At 45.2% G+C, this 23,637-nt stretch overlaps 1 protein-coding gene across 4 annotated transcripts in view; it reads right to left on the reverse strand.

The window, feature by feature from the left end:
• Positions 1–18,854, reverse strand: part of UBR3 (ubiquitin protein ligase E3 component n-recognin 3) — a 266,744-nt gene extending 247,890 nt beyond the window's left edge. For 3 of the 4 annotated variants that reach the window (XM_040357782.1, XM_040357781.1, XM_040357779.1), the window contains exon 1: positions 18,338–18,853. In XM_040357782.1, coding sequence (XP_040213716.1) covers positions 18,338–18,765 — 428 coding nt within the window. In that variant the 5' untranslated portion in view covers positions 18,766–18,853. Of the gene's footprint in view, positions 1–18,337 lie in introns of all 4 variants that reach the window. The other variant, XM_040357780.1, reaches the window with a different exon arrangement.
• Between the last annotated feature and the right edge of the window lie 4,783 nt (positions 18,855–23,637).

Below are 23,637 nucleotides of genomic sequence, written 5' to 3' on the forward strand. Positions count from 1 at the left end.
ATCTTTTTTTTTTAAATCAAAAGTCAGCCTGTATTTTTCATTCATATATTTAAAAACTAGGTAGTTCATAATCATTGTAAGGTCTCATCTTTTGTAGTACTGAGGCGAGATCTAAGGGCTAGGTGACTAAAGCTGGCCATGCATACACTGATCAAACTTTGGACGGGTCAGCAGGGATTGGACGAATTTCGATCGTGTTTAGCAGTCCCCCCTCACCAGAAGCTGAATGAACGTGTGCCTGGTCGGCATTGATAGTAGAAAGCATTGCTTTGCATCACTGTGCTTTCATTTGGAAGCTGCTAGAAATGTTTCTCACAGTATTGACGTATGTGTGTCCTTTCTGGCACCTGCAACAAAAGTCAAAGGGAACACTTCCAACACTTCACACCTGCCATACAGCCGATTGGAAAGTGTTACAGAAGTGTTTTGGTGTTTCAGAAGCATGTGGTGGCAATTTTATATGGTTCATAGCATATGTATAGCAATAAAGATAAAAAGCCTGTCAAGTGCTTGCCGTACATGTCAATAATTGAAAAGATATGGGGCATTAGGCAAGTTCTAATAATAGGGCTGAGACCAAATGCCTGAGTGAACTAGGCCTCACATCAGTCAAAAAAAAATAAATACCAAAAGTCCTGCAGCCTGAATTTAAAAATCAATGGATATGGATAGAAATATGGATAGACAGGCTTCCATCATAACAATGTCCATACTCCCACAGGTGTCAAAACTGGCAGCCCGCCAGCTGTTGCAGAACTACAAGTCCCATAAGGCATTGCAAGGTTGACAGTTACAAGCATGACTGCCACAGGCAGAGGTATGATGGGACTTGTAGTTCCACAACAGCTAGGAGGACGTCAGTTTGACACCCCTGGGTCTGGATGGATGACCATCCAGAAATATTTCCTGTATTTTTTTTATAAGCATTTTTACTCCCAATTTTGTTTACTTTTTTTTCCTATGGTCCTGTAATTTATTGCAAAGGTGGCATTAGTCATGTTTGTCAATGCCTACACCAGGGGTGCCCAATCAGTAGCCCGGGGGCCACATATGGCCCGCGGAGTGCTCCGTTGTGGCCCGCAACCTCCTGATCTGGGATGGCTGGTAGGCAAGCGGGTTGGGTTACCGACCCCACCATTCCAGAGCCTCAGGGTTGTGAATGAGGTGGGCGGTCTATGGCGAAGTGCAGCTAACCCACAGGTGCACTGCGCTGCACCCACAATGTGGGTAAACCGCAACGCATCAGTGTGAATGTAGCCTTCGGCCCCTTTCACAAAATCGGTCCAACCCAATCAGACCCTCCATTTACCTCCACTAAAAAAAACACAGAAGGGGATCCCTCCCCTTCCATCTGGGCAGATCGGATCGGAGGGCCCATCAAGTAGAGCGGGCTGTGTGTGTGCGCTCTGCATATGGACCGGCCATCTGCCAACTCTGTTCATTGTGGCCCGCGACCAGTTACCAAGTCGCTTAAGACAGTGGCCCTCGCTCTTCAAAAGTTTGGACCCCCCTGGCCTACACATAAAAAAAAAAAAAAAAACTATTGTCCAGCACCTGGTGTCTACTGAACAATTGCCAATTGGCTCCTATATTGAATATGGTTCACCTACTCATTTTAAAGGTTTCAGGCTCATTTCCAATTTTCACATTTGTTTTTAATTTTATTTTTTTTATCTAAAAGGCACTTTTCAAAGATGATTTACTAATGAGAGCTGGTGTTCCGTCAGATTAGGCGACCAGTCAGAATTGGTAACGGAAGTGAGTTTTTGTCGCCATCTTGCTACAGCCATCGGAGTTTTGCATGTTAAACTTTTTTTTTTTTTTTAACGGTAGACTGAGTTGATATAGTGAAATACAGTACTTAAAACTCTGTCTGACTGTTAACATGTTGAATTTTAAAATCAGCAGTAAGCCTGCTTGCTAATCAGACAGAAATTTGCTGCTTTTAAAATTCAACATGTAAACATATACATGGAGTTGTAAGTACTGTATTTCTCTATATCAACTGTTTACTGTTGAAAAAGAAGTGTAAAATGCAAAACTCCGATGGCTGTAGCAAGATGGCGACAAAACATAACTTCTGTTACCAATTCTGATTGGTCGTCTAATCTGACGGAACACCTGCTCTCATTAGTAAATCAACTTTGGTGTTCTGTCAGATTAGGCGACCAGTCAGAATTGGTAACGGAAGTTATGTTTTGTCGCCATCTTGCTACAGCCATCGGAGTTTTGCATTTTACACTTTATTTTTTTAACAGTAAACAGAGTTGATATAGTGAAATACAGTACTTACAACTCCATGAATGTTTACATGTTGAATTTTAAAAGCAGCAAATTTCTGTCCGATTAGCAAGCCTGCAAGATAAGGAGGCTTGCTGCTGCTTTTAAAATTCAACATGTAAACAGTCAGACGGAGTTTTAAGTATTGTATTTCACGATATCAACTCAGTCTACTGTTAAAAAAAAAAAAAAGTTTAAAATGCAGAACTCTGGCGGGTGTAACAAGAGGTCAGCTTGCCCCCTTCTCAGTGTATCGTTACTATGGTAGAGTGTGAGGTGTAGCAAGATAGTGGCGACAAAACATCACTTCCGTTACCAATTCTGATGGGTTGCCATATCTGATGGAACACAGGCAACAAACTCTGGTGTTGAATTACTAAAGGGCTGTTGACTTTGCAAATTAGATTTCACTTTGCAAGGGAAGTTTTTCTTAGCTTAGTGAATGAGGTGAATCTATGCCGACTTCCATCATTCAATCAGGTAAGAGCAAATTTTTCCTTTTGTTTTCTCCTTTTTTTCTTGTCGCGATTGAATATTCTTTGCAAAATGAATTTTTCACTACATTCAAAAAGCCAAGATACAATTCTAGGCTACAAAGTAAACATCTTTTGCTCCTTTAGTAAATCCATGCATTGTTAATTGCACTACAATGCACAGATACAAATGCCCTTTAAAAAATAGTGTGGGACATATTTTGGAGCATTTGGAGCATTGAAATGCACAGACTGTCCTTTTATGACTAGGTCACCCAACACAAGGCACTTCAATGTACAAAGACACATTCATTGCAGCACGCCACATTGTGATCGGGCCCTAATGAACATCAAAGTACCATAGGGACACAGATCTTCCACTACAGCTACAACATTATCCAGCTTGCAGACAGAACTTCCCATAATTCACAAACCCTATTCATGTACATGGATCACTTCCTCTATCAGAAGTCTAGTCCATGTAATAAAGAATCCCAGCACAGCCATTAGGTTTAGTGCACTGGGACTATGAAGCCGGCAATAGACTGTTTAAATCTCAGCTCATCTCAGGGAACGGGCGAGATTTGAATCATGTTTGGGCAAGGCTGAATGTATTCCAAGTTGATCGATCGATCACCAGAAAGAATACATGTGCCCCCCCCCCTGCAAGGAGAACATAATAGTTTCACGGGAGGGATTCACCCATCAAATTGTCTTTCCTGCAACGTGTGGCATCTATGGCTGGCTTCAGTTCAGAATACCAGCGGTGCAACTCATCCTCAGGGAATATCAGTAAATGCACCGACTCCTACAACCCCATTATTGTAAAAGCCTTCAACATGTGCATTGAGCTGGCTTATCTGAATTTTGACAAAGGAACAGCAAGAAAGGATTATTAAGAAAGTTTAATAAAAATACATGCAATGTATTCAGTTAGCCTGGAACAGATTTTTTTTATGGTGAGCAGTAAACAAATGACATCTGTTGAGCATGTTCATCTCCATAGGTGGGGCCGCTCTTTCCACATCTCTTCTATACACTTGTTTTTAGTCTGGTGCAGATAAACTGCTGGGTTCCGTAATGCATGGAGTTTACTAAAAGTGTCGCATGCATTTCACATACTGAATGTTAATAAGAAAATGTGATGGGTTTAATGCAGGGCTCGACAAAATCCGGGCGCCTGGTCGTAATTGCGACAAGAAATTGTGACCTGGCGTCTGGGGAAGCTTAGGCCTGCAGAAGGCCGCAAAGCCGCGGCCTCAATTACCACCTGGCGCGATTGCGGCGGACCCGCGCTGGCCGGAAATTGAGGCCGCGGCTTTGCGGCTAAGCTTCCTTCTGTGATCTGGCGCCATCTTGTGGTGGCCGTTGGCATTACAAGTAGTTACATTACAAGTTGCAAAACAGCAGTTCTAATGTGCTTTTCACTGCCATCTCCTTCCCTCTAATTAGAACCCCCAAACATTATATATATTTTTTATTCTAACACCCTAAAGAATAAAATGGCGGTCGTTGCAACTCTGTCACACTGTAATTGCGCAGCGGTCTTACAAGCGCACTTTTTTGGGGGAAAAAAAATGCACATTTTTTTTTATTAGAAAATAAGACAACAGTAAAGTTAACCTAATTTTGTTTTATATTGTGAAATATAATGTTACGCCGAGTAAATTGATACCCAACATGTCACGCTTCAAAATTGTGTCCGCTCGTGGAATGCTGACAAACTTTTACCCTTTAAAATCTCCATAGGTGACGTTTAACCACTTAAGGACCGCCTCCTGCACATATACGTCGGCAGAATGGCACGGCTGGGCACATCCACGTACAGAAAAAAAAAAAAACGCTGATCGCCGCAATTAGTAGTAAAAAAATAAAATAAAAATGCAATAAAACTATCCCCTATTTTGTAAATGCTATAAATTTTGCGCAAACCAACCGATAAACGATTGTTGCGATTTTTTTACCAAAAATAGGTAGAAGAATACGTATCGGCCTAAACTGAGGAAAACAATTTTTTTTATATATTTTTGGGGGATATTATAGCAAAAAGTAAAAAATATTGTATTTTTTTCAAAATTGAAGCTCTATTTTTGTTTATAGCGCAAAAAATAAAAACCGCAGAGGTGATCAAATACCACCAAAAGAAAGCTCCATTTGTGGGGAAAAAAGAACGCCAATTTTGTTTGGGAGCCACGTCGCACGACCGCGCAATTGTCAGTTAAAGCGACGCAAAAATCGCAAAAAGGGGCCTGGTCTTTTACCTGCATTTTGGTCCGGGTCTTAAGTGGTTACATTTTTTTTACACGTTGCACGTTTTGAGTTACAGAGGAGGTCTAGGGCTAGAATTATTGCTCTCACTCCAACGATCGCAGCGACACCTCACATGTGTGGTTTGAATACCGTTTACGTATGCATTCGCTTCTGCACGCGAGCTTGGCGGGACGGGTGCATTTTTTGGCTCCTAATTTTTTTTAGCTGGCTCCTAAATTCCAAGCAAATTTTTCAAACCCTGGTTTAATGCCCATATGCAAATGACTTAAACATAGAATAAACTGAACAAGAAACCAAAGAGTAAACCATCTCCGGCTGATCCGCACATGACCCCATGCATGGTTGCTGTCAGCTCCATGAATCAACAAGTGTTAGATCACCGTGCTGATCTCTGTGGACTATTTGTAGTACTGTGTTATTAATAGATTCCTATCCTCCTACTGTTGCTGGCGAGAAGGTGCGGCCAGGCAGCCGGCACAGGCTGCTGTTATATATACCAGTCAGACCTGACTTGTGCAAAGCTTGGCCAACATTTCAAATTGTCACCGTTTACAAGAACAGGTGTACAATAAGAGGGCAGATTTTGTATATTGAATGCTCAGCAAATCATAAGCAGGGCTGTTAAATGCAAAAAAACAAAAAAACAAAAGAACAAAAGCTGGACAGCCGCACTCCAAAATTTTCTTTAAAAGAGATGTCTTTATTTTCAACTGTGCATACAGTCACTGCAAGCCCACAAAAATCAGTATGGCCAACGTTTCGCACTGGCGTCAGTGCTTAGTCATAAGCCATGACTAAGCACTGACGCCAGTGCGAAACGTTGGCCATACTGATTTTTGTGGGCTTGCAGTGACTGTATGCACAGTTGAAAATAAAGACATCTCTTTTAAAGAAAATGTTGGAGTGCGGCTGTCCAGCTTTTGTTCTTTTGTTTTTTTGCTATTACCGCATTGCCAGCACCCTGGTGGTTCAACAACCCCTGATCATCACGAGGCTCACCTGGAGCGGTGAGAATTCTGTCTGTAGGGCTGTTAAATGGGTAGAGTTACTGCAACAGATCAACACTTGTGTATTGCTGGGTCATGCCAACAAAGAAAAGGAAACATACAGGTCTATCAATAATACTTTTTTCCCCCAGAAATCTCTGGATAAAATCTGGAAAACAGCTCTGACACATAATGTTGGATATACGTTATTGACTTTGTCAGTTTCCAAAATGAGCCGACAAGTATGCTGCAAGATTAGAAGATCGGGAAATACACCCGGACATTATCGAGGTATAACAAACCACGTAGCCTTGTGCATTTTGTATGTTACCGTCGGCACCAAACTTGACACCAAGCCCAGGTTCACACTGAGCTGCGGGAATGAAGCCGTGCGAGTTCACTCACGCACGTCAGCCGCGATTTCGGCCGCGATTTCAGAGACAGCTGTGCAGATGTCAATGTAAATCGCAGCCCAAAAATCGCAAAAAGTAGTACAGACTTTAAAAATCGGCGCAGCAGATGCGGTGTCGCACCGATTAGGACAGTGCCATTGATGACTATTGCTGCCGATTTGACATGTCAAATCTCATGTCAAAATGCTTCAGTGTGAACCAGGGCTCCGACTTGCCATTGAAAAAAAAAAAAAACGCACACACACGACCCATCTTGTTCTATAGCCTTCATTAAAGTGCAACTAAGAGACAAAGGCCTAGATTCAAGAAGCAATTGCGTCTGCGTAACCATAGTTACGCAGCGCAATTGCTTACTTGCGCCGGCGTTACGAATGCTCCCGATTCAGGAACCTCGTTACGCCGACGGCAGCCCAAGAAATGACTGGCATAAGCCTCCTTATGCCGTCATATCGTAGGCTGCATTCTTACGTTGGCCGCTAGGGGGCGTTCCCGTTGTGGTCAGCGTATAGTATGCAAATTGCATACCAACGCCGATTCACAACCCTACGCGAGCCCTGCGTACGCAGTTTACGTCGTTTGCGTATGTCGGGTTTCGCGTAAGGCTGCACATGCTGAAAGCAGGGGCAGCCAATGCCAAGTATACCCGTCGTTCCCGCGTCGCGAAGTTTAAATTTTACGTTGTTTGCGTAAGTGAATCGTGAATGGCGTTGGACGCCATTCACGTTCACTTTGAAGTAAATGACGTCCTTGCGACGTCATTTACCGCAATGCACGTCGGGAAAGTTTCCCGACGGAGCATGCGCACTACGCTCGGCGCGGGAACGCGCCTAATTTAAATGATCCACGCCCCCTATGGGATCATTTAAATTGCGCGCGCTTACGCCGGGCAGTTTTCCGGTGCGCACACGCAATTTACGGAGCCACTGCTCCGTGAATCGCGCGTAGCGCAGGAAATTTACGGAGGCGCAGCGGCAAAACGGTGCGCTGCACCTCCGTAAAAAAGGGGCAAAGCTACCTGAATCTGGGCCAAAATGTTTATTCATTTTGGATAAAGGGAGGGTTATAAACGCCTGTCAAGTTTGTTATTTATTGATATTTGTCACCCATATTTCCCTTCACTTTCTGTCCCATAGCCAAAACAGGATATGAAGTTCCTTCAAAATGAGGAAATTCTGAGGCGCCACCAAAAATGGTGTCCCCATTGGAAGATTTCCTCTCTATTACGGTTCTGGTGTCAACCCAGAATTTGGGATTTTCTTTCACTTTTGAAGAGAATTGTCAACAGGCCAAATAAAGAGGGTGAATCTCCGTGGGCTCCAACAGCAATAAAAACTGGCAGGTGTTCTAATCCATCTGCACTCTATCCAAAACTAAAAAACAAAAGTCTTTCCTTTAGTTACACTTCAAAAAGACGTATGACTGAAGCTTTTTTGCCCATACTCCTCTTCTGAGTCACAGGAGTGCACTTACTTTTACACTCCTGTGACCTAGAATCAGCAGACAGCGCTGCTCCGAGCTCAGGAGGGATCCTGACAATGTCCAGATCCACCCAGATGCCTGACTGCTGGCTTATGCTCTCAACATGTGGCTGAGAGCTGAAGCCAGCTGCAGCTTCCCTTCAACCACTATTTTATACAAGGGAAAGGAATCACCGCTCCAGGTGGATCTAAGCAGACAATTTGAGGAACCTCTCAGGAGTCCAAGGTGCTGGCAATGCACAAGGCAAACATGTAAAAAGTGGAAATTTCCACTTTTTCCATGTTAACTATTATTTTATACATACTGTGATTCTGTACGTGCCAAATATGCTGCAGAAATCTCCCTCCACCAAGTCTGGCTGCATCCATTTTAATGGATTAGCTGTGGGCAGCTGAAGCTGCTGCCTGTTCACTTCCTGGATTTACACAGAGGCACACCTCCAGCTCTCATTGGCCCTCTTATGACTCATCCCCCTCCTGTTCCTAGCCAACTCTCAAAAGCGTGAGATTGCGCTAGGCATGATTTTATAAGCCTGCGCCTTTTTACCAGACGACAATAAACAGGAAGTGGGCTGTAGAAGGTACTGGTAGAAGAAAAAAAATGTTTTACTATCCAAAGTTAAAACAACAAGGACAGAAGACTTAATAGATAGATGAAAAAAAATGACTGAAGTTCCACTTTAAGCAGAAGATCGCCTTATTTTGTGTCACATTTGTTTTCAAGAGAGATGTTAAAAGATTACCAGCCCTGTGATCACCCACAATTATGCAACGCCCCAACGGAATCACTCAGATGAAAGGATGATCCTTTTAAATATACCTGCGAGATTAATATCTTGTTCACCACATAAACTAAAGCTCCATACACAGACCGCAGGCTCACACAGCGTGACACCCCTTTCATATAATATTAGTTTACATGGATACATTTAGATTTCTGGGCCCACCAAGGTAACCCCTTTACTTCCATGTGCCAAAAGGTGAGCAAGTGACGTTACTGCACCCCAGGCAGTCATTTGCATACAATGGGATCAGACAAGTGAACCCCATATTCTGTTATTGGGCACAGAGAGCTAGCTTTCCGTAAATTTGTCTGCCACTATGTCCTCATTCCGACGACCAGCATCTTTAACCACTTGCTTACTGGGCACTTAAACCCCGCTCCTGCCCAGACCAATTTTCATCTTTCAGCGCAGATGCACTTTGAATGAAAATTGCGCGGTCATACAACGATGTACCCAAATAAATTTTTTATAATTTTTTTTTCCCACAAATAGAGCTTTCTTTTGGTGGTATTTGATCACCTCTGCGGTTTTATTTTTTGTTATAAAATTTTGCAAACAGGTAATTTTTCTCCTTCATTGATTTACGCTGATGAGGCTGCACTGATAGGCACCGATAAGGCGGCAGTGATGGGCACTGATCGGTGGCACTTGTGGGCATTGATAGGTGGCACTGGCAGGGGGTACAGATTGGCACACAAGGCAGATTATCCTTCTTCCTCTTCGGGACCGATGTCCCTTGCACCCAAGGCGGGCAAAAACGATTACCGAGCATTGTTTACATCACGTGATCAGCTGTCATTGGCTGACAGCTGATCACGTGGTAAGGGTCCGGAACCGGCCCCTTACTAGGATCTGTGATCACTCAAGTCTCAGTGACACGGGTGATCACAGCGCCCACAACGCGCGCCCTTGCAAGGGCAGGACATCTATTGAAGTCCTCCCAGCAATTGGGGTCTGCGCTGTGGCCATCATTCGGCTATAGCGCGGGCCCCTAGTGGTTAAACACACTTCCTCTGAGCCCAGGTTGTCATAGGCTCACCTCAGCCAGTGACTGGACAGTGAAAGGAGAAGTAGCACAGTGATAAGCTCATCTCTCTGTCACTCTGCTTTCTCTTCCAATCAGTGTGCTTCTTATCAACACATGAACTGACCAGGCTTCTTATACCAATTCTTCTGATCACACCCCAGCCATTCAATTCTGCCTAGGGTTCAATATTAAAGCAAAAACTTCAGCTACCCTTAAAAGTTCACCTTGCAGGGGGGCAATCCTCACACTGCATTTAAATGTGGGGGACATAGAAAGTGGGCAGATCTTTGTGGGGTCAATTCACCACATAAGATGTTGCCTAACAGTAACACATGCAGTATTTATCTCAAAAGTAGTCAATTCAATAAAAATAAAAAAAGCCTCAACAAAAGGTGTTAAATACTTATGCATTGCGATATTTAGCACCTAAATCTAGTGTTATATTGCAAGAACGCTAGATTTAAGTGCAAAGACAAGCCACATTTGCAGATGCGTGGGGGTGCCATTAAGAATTATCGACAACTCTGCATCTGCTAAAGAGCGTCACGTTTGCCCGCGGGAACACGCAAGATTTTGTGCATGTTCCCAACCTGCAATAATATGAACCTAGCCCAAAGCCTAGTGCACACTAATAGTATTTTTTTTGTTCAGGAGCAGCAGCAGGAAAACTGCGTTTCTCAGGATGGGCAAATACCCTGCATGTGTTGAATGATGGGGGTGTCATTAGGCTAGGATCAATCTTGTGCAAGTGAATGCAAATGTTGGACAGGGTATAAAAATTGTGCCTGTACCCACACCCAAGGAGGCAGGTCATGTGACCGCTGTGACTGGCTGTCACGGCGGTCATATGATCGAAAAACTCCCAACTGTAAGAAACGATCAGGAGCCCTTTGTGAGCCGTTGGTCACTGTGCCGGGAGCTCAGCTCTATCGGCCAAGGCCTGGCAGGTGCCAGACTTTTGCATGCAGTTGGCGCCTAGGTGTTAAAGGCAGCTTCAAACATCTAAAAATTACAGCGTGTTTCGGTTGCGAGAAATTGCATGGTGTGATTTCCCTCCGCTGCATTTTTAAAAAGGTTCAGGAACCTTATTCCTGCATGAAACGCAGGCATGGCAAACAATTCAAATGAATAGGCTGCTGTGCAAACACTGCTAAGAGCCACTTAGGTGTGAACCTAGCCTTAAAGGGGTTGTAAAGAAAACTATTTTTTTTTTTCATACTAAGCATCCTTTACCTGCAGACATTCCTCTTTTCTCTTCCTCATTGTTCGTTTTTGCTCAGAAGTTGCTCTATTTCTTCTCTGTTCTGTTCACTTCCTGCTTGTCTGATAGTTACTCACCACCGTGATGGGAGGCTTTACTGCGGTGGTCAGTAACGTGCTCACCCCCTCCTGGGAACTACATCTGTGTGGCAGGACGCTCTCTATGTGTTAGAGATTTCAAGGAGGTGTGAATTACTGGGCGTGCCACAATGCATACTGGGAAATGTAGTTCTTACATGAACGAGCGATGCAAACCAGGAAGTGAATGAGAGAACAAAAACTAGAACGCCGGAGGTGATATAGATGAAGGAATTTAATAGATATTTACTCGTTTTTTTAACAGAATCATTACACTATTCTGTCTGTCTACCTTAAAGACATTAATTTTAGCCCAAAAAAATGTTTCCTTTAAGATTTGACATGAGCCACGGCAACATGAACGGTTCCAATGCTGGCAATAGGGTGCAACTCGTCATGTGATTTGACAGTTCCAAGCCGCTTGACAAGTCACACTGGTGTGAACGGGGGGCTCAGTGTACTTTCACAGAATAATCTCCTTCTAGTGAAATGTTACAATTTATTTCTATTTCTGAGCTCAGGGCAGAACATTGTCACACGGATATATGGAATAATTTTAACTTACTGTCCAGTGTAGATGTTCCCTCATCGTTATTTTGTACATTTTTAAAATACTAAGACCCCTTTCACACTGGGGCGTTTTTCCAGGCGCTTTTGGGCTAAAAATAGCACCTGTAAAGCGCCTAAAAAACAGCACCCCTCCTCCACCGCTCCCGCCCATTGAAATGAATGGGGCAGCACGGCAGTGGGTGGTTTTAACCCTTTTTCGGTCGCTAGCAGGGGTTAAAAGCACCCTGCTAGCGGCCAAACACCGCCTCAAAAAATTACGGTAAAGCGCCGCTAAAAATAGCGGTGCTTTACCGCCGACACGGCTTGTGCCCCAGTGTGAAAGCAACCCGTCTACAAACAGTGATGAATAATGAAATTTTGGAGGACGATTCTTACATCAGGGAAGAAGCCTGCGGGAAAGGAATAAGGCAAGACTTTCACCTCATTCATCACCCCCCTAGACTAAACAAGAAAGGAAGCCCATACAGGTGTCCATTTTTTTTTCTGACATTTGGGAGACTTTCCCACCATCATAACACACTGGTACGCGCTGCCGTCTATAGCCTGCGGTGCTGATCGAGCAGCGAAAACCTGACAGGGTGGCTGTACAGACACTGATCAGTATATCGACTTCTGTACAACCACAGTGCCTGTACATTAGAGCTGCACAATTAATCGTTAATCGTGATCTCGATTCGACCCCCCCTGGCGATCTCCAATGCAGAGTTTGCCGATTCTTTCATATAACAAGTGGAAAGACTTATCTGCTCACTCAGCTGTCAAAAGGAAAAAAAACTTGGCAGACTGCCCGGATATTAACAGGAAACATTGTAACTAATGCTTCCTTCTTAGATCAAAGGGATAAACTTCTGTGTGTGGAAAGAAAATATCCAGGCAGTCTGCCAAGTTTTTAACAACATGAAACATTGTAACCAACGCATCCTTCTTAGGTCAAACTTCTGTGTGTAAATGCAGGAAATTTAACCCCTAAAATCTAAATCTTTTTCTGACACTAAATCAATATTTTTTGCTAGAAAACTACTTGGAAACCCCCAAACATTATATACATATATTTTAGCAGAGACCCTAGGGAATAAAATGGCAATTGCTGCAATATTTTATGTCACACTGTATTCGTCCAGCGTACTTTCAAATGCATTTTTTTTTTTTTAAATACACTTCAATTAATTAAAAAAAATAATAAATGAAAAACAGTAAAGTTAGCACATTTTTTTTTTTGTTTTAATGTGGAAGATGTTACGCCGTGGATTGAAAATTAGCCATTCCCTGCTGAACTAGCCGAATTTTGATCCACGCAGCGTGGGAGGGGCCACTGAAAGGTAGATATTTCAAGCGGAGTTCCACCCAAAAGTGGAACTTCCCACTTTGAAGTGGAGGTTCACCCAAAAAACACAATTTTTAACATTAGATTGATGCTCGTTTTGTGAAAGGGAATCGGGTGGGTTTTTTTTTTTAAATCGAAGCATTACTTACCGTTTTAAAGATAGATCTTCTCCGCCGCTTCCGGGTATGGTCTTCGGGACTGGGCGTTCCTATTTGATTGACAGGCTTCCGACGGTCGCATACATCGCGTCACGAGTAGCCGAAAGAAGCCGAACGTCGGTGCGGCTCTATACGGCGCCTGCGCACCGACGTTCGGCTACTTTCGGAAAATTGTGACGCGCTGTATGCGACTGTCGTTAGCCTGTCAATAAAATAGGAATGCCCAGTCCCGCAGCCCATACCCGGAAGCGGCGGAGAAGATCTGGGCTACGGGACTGGGCGTTCCTATTTTATTGACAGGCTAACAACGGTCGCATACAGCGCATCACGATTTTCCGAAAGTAGCCGAACGTCGGTGCGCAGGCGCCGTATAGAGTCGCACCGACGTTCAGCTTCTTTCGGCTACTCGTGACGCGATGTATGCGACCGTCGGAAGCCTGTCAATCAAATAGGAACGCCCAGTTCCGAAGACCATACTCGGATACGGCGGAGAAGATCTCTCTCTAAAACGGTAAGTACTGCTTCGATTTAAAAAAAAAAAAACACCCGATTCCCCTTGACAAAACGAGCATCCATCTAATGTTAAAAATTGTTTTTGGGGTGAACTCGCGCTTTAAGTACTGCTTACCCCTTGACATGCCACATTTGGCATGTCATTCTTAAACAGAAGCCTTATCAAAATTGCACCAAAAGTAGTGCAGGAAGCTTTTTCTAAGTCGGAGCGACTGGAGTAACACTGATTACAAAAGTTCCATTGCCATTCATGGGGTGTGACTATGAACTCCCATGACAAGTCACTAAAGTGTGAACCAGGGCTCAGTGTTTACATCTCTCAGTACAAAAATCAATCTGTTTTCTTTCTTCATCAGAATTTGAGGTTATGTTTTGTAGTGTTTATGTGTGAAACGTGTTTTCATAACAAAGGTCACTTTGTTCCTCACATTTCAGTTTACAAAACTTCAATACCATTTATTGACAAATAATTATTGAACCCGACTGCAACACCCACGTGAGCCACAGCAACATAAGATAAGATTACATTGGTATACAAACACTGTGCTGTCCTGTTGTCACACCCACCCCTTCTATTCCTGTACTAGAGCGGTCACATGGGCACCAGACACTGGCAAGCCCAGATCCTGCTTCACACGTCTGCATGAAGGAACAATATTCTGGCAACTCAAGGTCTTCAAAAAAAAAGACTTTCATTATGTGATTCTCCTGTATGGATCAGATTTGTAGGACTGCGAGGCCTCATACACACTGGGGGTTACGCTCCGATGTATGAGATCCCAGCATTCAGGCACACCGTCCGGCCCCACAGCCAGCAAACCTGAAGACTGCTGGGGATGGACAGGGCACTGAGTGGTACCAACAATTATGGCATTGTGTGCCCAGAGATGAATGCCCAGCATGCACAATTCTTGCATTCCCAGCATTCGACTCTGGGCACATAACGCCCTAAACCTACACGCCACTCGGCTCATCCCCCATACACGCCAAACCCTACACGCCACATCCGCGCTAAATGCCACATCCTCCCTAAACCCTACACGCCACATCCTCTTTACACGCCACATCCTCCCTAAACGCCACATCCTCCCTACACGCCACATCCTCCCTACACGCCACATCCTCCCTACACGCCACATCCTCCCTACACGCCACATCCTCCCTAAACCCTACACGCCACATCCTCCCTAAACACCACATCCTCCCTACACGCCACATCCTCCCTACACGCCACATCCTCCCTACACGCCACATCCTCCCTACACGCCACATCCTCCCTACACGCCACATCCTCCCTACACGCCACATCCTCTTTACACGCCACATCCTCCCTAAACGCCACATCCTCCCTAAACGCCACATCCTCCCTAAACGCCACATCCTCCCTAAACGCCACATCCTCCCTAAACGCCACATCCTCCCTAAACGCAACACGCCACATCCTCTTTACACGCCACATCCTCTTTACACGCCACATCCTCCCTAAACCCTACACGCCACATCCTCCCTACACGCCACATCCTCCCTACACGCCACATCCTCCCTACACGCCACATCCTCCCTACACCCTACACGCCACATCCTCCCTACACCCTACACGCCACATCCTCCCTACACGCCACATCCTCCCTACACCCTACACGCCACATCCTCTTTACACGCCACATCCTCCCTAAACGCCACATCCTCCCTAAACGCCACATCCTCCCTAAACGCCACATCCTCCCTAAACGCCACATCCTCCCTACACCCTACACGCCACATCCTCTTTACACGCCACATCCGCCCTAAACCCTACACGCCACATCCTCTTTACACGCCACATCCTCCCTAAACCCTACACGCCACATCCTCCCTAAACCCTACATGCCACATCCGCCCTAAACCCTACACGCCACATCCGCCCTAAACCCTACACGCCACATCCGCCACATCCTCCCTAAACCCTACACTCCACTTGGCTCATCCGCCCTAAACCCACACGCCACTCGGCTCATCCGCCCTAAACCCACACGCCACATCCTCCCTAAACCCACATGCCACTTGGCACATCCGCCCTAAACCTACACACTAATCAGTGTACTGTTCAGCCTCAGTAGCTGCCAGACTATCAGAAACTCTGGAGTTTCATGCACCGGGGCCAAGCATGAAGACACGTGCAAGTTCCCACGCTTTCCCATACACACAAAAAAAATATTAAAAACATGCATGGTTGCCATTCATTTTTACCCCAGCATCTTGCAAAGACATGCACATTCGTTCCCACTAAATCACATGGTTTTGGTGCGCTGCGATTTAATAAATAGTGCTTGCACCTATCTGCGCGTTTCTTGTGCATAGAGCAGCCCATCGAAACGAATAGGCTGCCCAAACATACAACAATGCACAAAAAAAGTGTGCGCGCTTGGTTTGCGCCTTCTGGTGTAAACAAGACCCTATAAACAGAACTTTTGGTATTCTAGATTTTGAGTTTGTGTTTAAAAATTTCAGGTGAAAAAAATAAAATAAGGTGTGCAACATAACTAAAGAAAAATATTGCCAAATACAAATTATCTTTCCAAACAAATCTATTTAAAAGAAAATGGTGGAGGAAGCCAAAAGCTGAACTCCAGGCAAAACCATTTGGTTGTGTAGAGCGGGGAACGACAAGAACTTCTTCCAACAGGGACACAGACAGCACTGAGAACAGGAAAGATTGACCCTCATTTCCTGCGAGTACAGGAAGTCATGTGATGTGAAAGCTTTCCAATAGGGGCAACAACAGATTTTAGCTTTTATTTTGTTTTATGGAAACAGAGCTCATTGTTTTCATTGTGTCTGTATACACAGGGAACTAAACAAGCGCTACAAGTGTACTGATCAGTAAAAAGAAAAATCTGCATTGCCGGTCTGTAGTCTGGAGCCCATACACTCCAATACTTCCAACATACACATCTGAAATGCTGATGTTCAAAACATCAGTACTATGTGTAAGAGGCCTAAGAAAAAAAAAGCAGATATTTGTATAGGTGTCACATGGACAGGAAGTGAAGAGAAAACCCCCTGATGGGTTACAGACAGAAATCTTTTCCCCCCAAAAATTACAGGTATTAAAGGCACACCGGGTGTCGCTCCCCTCATCCTCCTCACACGCAGCACACCGGGTGTCGCTCCCCCTCACACGCAGCACACCGGGTGTCGCTCCCCCTCACATGCAGGACACCGGGTGTCACTCCCCTCCTCACATGCAGGACACCGGGTGTCACTCCCCTCCTCACATGCAGCACACCGGGTGTCACTCCCCTCCTCACATGCAGGACACCGGGTGTCACTCCCCTCCTCACATGCAGGACACCGGGTGTCACTCCCCTCCTCACATGCAGGACACCGGGTGTCACTCCCCTCCTCACATGCAGGACACCGGGTGTCACTCCCCTCCTCACATGCAGGACACCGGGTGTCACTCCCCTCCTCACACCGGATGTCGCTCCCCTCCTCCTCAGCACAACGGGTGTCATGTAATACACAGTTTTGGGGTGTATTCTGGGTTTTGCGAAGGGTGTATACAGTGGGGTCAATGAGGATGGAGTGCACACTGCCAGGTGTGTTGTATGGAGTGTAAACAGATGTGTGTTGGGTGTATAGAGTCAGGCATTGCATGGGGTGTATTCTGGGTGTGTGCGAGTTGTACACTGTTGTGTGCATTCTAGGTGTAGTGTAGGGTGTACACACTGGGGTCAATTGGGGTGTGTTCCAGGTGTTGTGAAAGGTACACACAGTGGGGTGCACGGTGTGGTGTGAGGTTTATACAGTGGGCTGTATATTCCAGCTTTGGTGTGCGGAGCATTGGGGTGCAGTGTGGAGTGTATACAGTCAGCTGTGGTGTATTGTATTGGGGTGCACACAGTATGGTGTATAGTAGTGGGGTGTATTGTGGTGCATAGAATGAGGTGTATAGTAGTGGGGTGCACACAATGAGGTAGATAGTAGTGGGTGCAATGTATTGGGGTGTACATTCTGGGTGCAGTGTATATTGGGGTGCACACAGTGAGGTGTAAAGTAGTGGGGTGCACATTCTGGGTGCAGTGTATAGTATTGAGGTGTACACAGTGGGGTGCAGTGTATAGTATTGGGTTATACTGTATTGGGGTGCACATTCCAGGTGCGGTTAATGATATTAGGGTGCACTGTATTGAGTTGCATAGTAGTGGGGTGCAGTGTATAGTATTGGAGTGCACTGTAGTGGGGTGCGGTGTATAGTATTGGGGTGCACACAGTGATGTGCACTGTATTGGGTTGCATAGTAGTGGGGTGCAGTGTATAGTATTGGGGTGTATGGTATTGGAGTGCACTGTAGTGGGGTGTGGTGTATAGTATTGGGGTGTATGGTATTGGAGTGCACTGTAGTGTGGTGTATAGTATTGGGGTGTATGGTATTGGAGTGCACTGTAGTGGGGTGCAGTGTACAGTATTGGGGTGCACACAGTGATGTGCACTGTATTGAGTTGCATAGTAGTGGGGTGCAGTGTATAGTATTGGAGTGCGGTGTATAGTATTGGGGTGCACACAGTGATGTGCACTGTATTGGGTTGCATAGCAGTGGGGTACGGTGTATGGTATTGGGGTGCAAACAGTGAGGTGCAGTGTATAGAATTGGGGTGCACACAGTGATGTGCACTGTATCGGGTTGCATAGTAACGGGGTGCGGTGCACAGTATTGGGGTGCGGTGTCCCTGACTCACCCGCTCTCCCTCATGACGTTGCTGTCCCCGCAGTCACACGCCCCCCCGGCCTGGCTCCGGAACATGTTGAAGTCGTGTCCGGCATGCTCGCCCTGGTTGAAGCACTCGGCACACAGGGACATACACGGGGAGATGCCGCACGTCCGGCAGCGGTAGGCCACGAAGTTGGCGGTCCACACCAGGCCGCACAGGGTGGCGTTGTCATAGGAACGGACGGCCTGACAGAAGTCCTCGAACTTGTCACCTCCGGCCAGCAGCGAGCGGCACCATTCCAGGGCCTCCCCGGCCGGCCGCTCCGCGCTCAGCACCCAATCCAGCAACTCGTTCAGCTGATCCCGGCTCCGCTCCCCCCGGCTCAGTTCTCCCTTCAGTCGGGCCGCCGTGACCTCCCTATCCCGGCAGAGAGGCGGCGGAGACTCAGCCGCCATGATGACTCCTCCGAGCTCCTCACCGCTCCGCTTTACTTTTGTTATCTTCCATACACGGCGCTCCGCCGGATCTCGCGAGAACTGCGCCGCCTCCTGTCACTTCGACAGGACATCGACACTGACAGCAGAGGAGGGGGGGGGGGAGTCACGTGATACACTGAGAGCTCCACACTGACAGCACATGGGACACTGATAGAGCCATACTGATATAACATGGGGACACTGATAGAGCCACACTCATATAACATGGGGACACTGATAGAGCCACACTGATATAACATGGGGGACACTGATAGAGCCACACTGATATAACATGGGACACTGATAGAGCCACACTGATATAACATGGGGACACTGATAGAGCCACACTGATATAACATTGGGGACACTGATAGAGCCACACTGATATAACATTGGGGACACTGATAGAGCCACACTGATATAACATGAGACACTGATAGAGCCACACTGATATAACATGAGACACTGATAGAGCCACACTGATATAACATGAGACACTGATAGAGCCACACTGATATAACATGGGACACTGATAGAGCCACACTGATATAACATGGGGACACTGATAGAGCCACACTGATATAACATTGGGGACACTGATAGAGCCACACTGATATAACATTGGGGACACTGATAGAGCCACACTGATATAACATGGGACACTGATAGAGCCACACTGATATAACATGGGACACTGATAGAGCCACACTGATATAACATGGGACACTGATAGAGCCACACTGATATAACATGGGACACTGATAGAGCCACACTGATATAACATTGGGGACACTGATAGAGCCACACTGATATAACATGAGACACTGATAGAGCCACACTGATATAACATTGGGGACACTGATAGAGCCACACTGATATAACATGGGACACTGATAGAGCCACACTGATATAACATTGGGGACACTGATAGAGCCACACTGATATAACATGGGACACTGATAGAGCCACACTGATATAACATTGGGGACACTGATAGAGCCACACTGATATAACATGAGACACTGATAGAGCCACACTGATATAACATTGGGGACACTGATAGAGCCACACTGATATAACATGAGACACTGATAGAGCCACACTGATATAACATTGGGGACACTGATAGAGCCACACTGATATAACATGAGACACTGATAGAGCCACACTGATATAACATTGGGGACACTGATAGAGCCACACTGATATAACATGGGACACTGATAGAGCCACACTGATATAACATTGGGGACACTGATAGAGCCACACTGATATAACATGGGACACTGATAGAGCCACACTGATATAACATTGGGGACACTGATAGAGCCACACTGATATAACATGAGACACTGATAGAGCCACACTGATATAACATGAGACACTGATAGAGCCACACTGATATAACATTGGGGACACTGATAGAGCCACACTGATATAACATGAGACACTGATAGAGCCACACTGATATAACATGGGACACTGATAGAGCCACACTGATATAACATGAGACACTGATAGAGCCACACTGATATAACATGAGACACTGATAGAGCCACACTGATATAACATGGGACACTGATAGAGCCACACTGATATAACATGGGGACACTGATAGAGCCACACTGATATAACATTGGGGACACTGATAGAGCCACACTGATATAACATTGGGGACACTGATAGAGCCACACTGATATAACATGGGACACTGATAGAGCCACACTGATATAACATGGGACACTGATAGAGCCACACTGATATAACATGGGACACTGATAGAGCCACACTGATATAACATGGGACACTGATAGAGCCACACTGATATAACATGGGGCCACTGAGACTAAAGCAGTCCATATATACGGTCGAATTTCGAACAAATTTTCTTTTCAAAATCAGAAAGTTCGTTTTTCTGTGATCCGGTGTCGGTGATGCCGCCATTGATTTTCGAAATTCGGCGACCAAACCTTCATGTTGCTACAGAAAAGAATTTTCTCTAGCAAGGGATTATTCTTTTCTCTCCGGGAATTTTCTTTTCTTGCACATTTTTTTTTCTATTACATTTCTCTCACCATTCTCCCATCATTGATTAGAAAATCGTTTGTTTTTCCAAAAATTTCCAACATGTCCGATTCCTCAAATTTGATTGCCGCACGAAAATAGTCTGTTGCTGCAGCCCACTAACGGTGCGAAATTCGTACGAAAATTCTTTTGAAATTCGAACTGTATATATGTCCGGCTTTATCCAACACATGGCTGTGCGAACATTCAATCGTACCTCTTATATCTACCTGGAATTCATCTTTAATTCAAAGTGGAACTAAACCCATCGCTTTAACAGTTAAAAAAAAAACAGTTAAATTCCTGACACTTGCCTGCAATGTAAAGGCCACATGATTGTGTTCTTAACCACTTCATCCTGGGTGGACGTCAAATGACATCCTGGGCTTTGCGGGTGGATATCTGAATGATGCCTGCAGCTAGAGGCATCATCCAGATATCCTTTTGTCCTGCCGGCGATTCTGCGCAACATAAGAACGATCATAGCGGCATCCCCCCCCCTCCCGCCGCCATCCGGTGCTTCTCCGGGCTCTCCCGTGCCATCGGGGGCCCGGAGAAAGAATCGTCCGGCGCTCCCAGGAAGCATAGAGATGACTGGTGACCAGATGGTCATCAGTCATCTCTATGACCGTCGGAGGACCCAGGCGCAATGTGATGACATCACGCCCGGGTCCCCGTAAGTAAACAAAGCCGCGATTGCGGCTAGTAAGCAACAGTATTTATGAGATCGGTGAATTTTTTTCCACCGATCTCATGGTTTCCAACCTGGAGGAGAGATGCAGGGTCTTATTTACCCCGCATCTCTCCATAAAGAGGACTCGTCACACACATTTCCTATTACAAGGGATGTTTACATTCCTTGTAATAGGAATAAAAGATTAGAAAAGAAGTGTAAAAAAATAAATAAAAGAATAAAAAATAAAATTAAAACGCCCCTGTCCCCGGTAGCTTGCGCGCAGTAGCGAACTCACACGTAAGTCCCGCCGACATATGTGAACGCCGTTTCAACCACATATGTGAGGTATCGCCGCGTGCGTTAGAGTGCCAGCAACAAATCTAGAACTAGATCGCCTCTGTAAATCTAAACTGGTAACCTGTAAAAAAAAATTAAAGCGTTGCCTATGGAGATTTTTAAGTACCGAAGTTTGGCGCCATTCCATGAGTATGCGCAATTTTAAAGTGTGACATGTTAGGTATCTATTTACTCGGTGTAACATAATCTTTCACATTATACAAAAAAATTGGGCTAACTTTACTGTTTTGTTATTTTTTTAATTCATGATTTTTTTTTTCCAAAAAAGGGTGTTTGAAAAATTATTGCGCGAATACCGCGCAAGATAAAACGTTGCAATGACCGTCGTTTTATTCCCCGGGGTGTCTGCTAAAAAAACATATATAATATTTGGGGGTTCTGCGTAATTTTCTAGCAAAAGAATGAAGATTTTTACATGTAGGAAAGAAGTGCCAGAATAGGCCCGGTAATGATGTGTGTATAAAAGGCCGGTATTGAAGTGGTTAAACAAACTGTCAAGCCATTAAATGGCTGGTGTCATAACTGATCACATGTGCAGCACCATGGCAGTTGCAGATCAAGCAGAGGCCAAGATGGCAGCTTCCTTGGCTGAAAATGATAGGAGGGTTTAGTTCTGTTTTTTTTTTTTTAACAGAAGGTTTAGTCCTGTTTTAAAACTTCAATGGAATTTTAGTGATTAGATTCTCAGGTATTTTAACCACTTACTGGGCACATATACCCCCCTCCTGCCCAGGTGAAATTTCAGCTTCCGGCACTGCGTCGCTTTAACTGACAAGTGCGACGTGATTCCCAAACAAAATTGACGTCCTTTTTTCCTCACAAGTAGAGCTTTCTTTTGGTGGTATTTGATCACCTCTGTGATTTTTATTTTTTGCGCTATAAACAAAAAAAGAGCGACAATTTTGAAAAAAAAATCAATATTTTTTACTTGTTGCTATAATAAATAGCCCAATTTAAAAAAAAAAAAATTCTTAGTCTAGGCCGATATGTATTCTTCTACATATTTTTGGTAAAAAACATTAAAAAAAAAGCGCAATAAGCGACTATTATTATTACTATTATTTTTTTTACTAATAATGGCGGCGATCTGTGTTTTTTATTGGGACTGCGACATTATGGCGGACATATCGGACACTTTTGACACATTTTTGGCACTATTCACATTTATACTGCGATCAGTGCTATAAATATGCACTAATTACTGTATAAATGTGACGGGCAGGGAAGGGGTTAAATGTGTACCCTGCATAGTGTTTCTAACTGTGGGGGAAGGGGACTGACTGGGGGGAGTGACCGATCGGTGTCCCTATGTACAAGGGACACAGATCGGTCTCCTCTCTCCCTGACAGGACGTGGATCTGTGTGTTTACACACACAGATCCACGTCCTTGTCTGTGTAACCGCTGGTCGCGGGAGCCTGGCGGAAATCGCGGCCGCCAGGCACGCTCACCAGCATCTCAGTGATGCGGCGGGCATGCGCGTGCCCCCCAGTGCCCATATATAGACGGCCTCCCGGCAATTGGCATCCACACTGCGGCAGTACAACGTCGTACGCCGGCAGGAAGTGGTTAAAGATTTCTTACTTAGCTTTGGATAGAGTGGGGAAGGACTACTAGACCCTCTGTCAGGGTTGTATTGTCTGTGTCCCTGCTCAGTAGATTCACCCCTGTATTTGTCCCAGTGACCATTATTACAGACACAAGTCTTTAAATGGAGCAAATAATACATTTGAATGTTCTAACCGCCATGTTAGG

The sequence above is a fragment of the Rana temporaria genome, chromosome 6 (assembly GCF_905171775.1).
Source record: "Rana temporaria chromosome 6, aRanTem1.1, whole genome shotgun sequence".
NCBI classification, from domain to species: domain Eukaryota; kingdom Metazoa; phylum Chordata; class Amphibia; order Anura; family Ranidae; genus Rana; species Rana temporaria.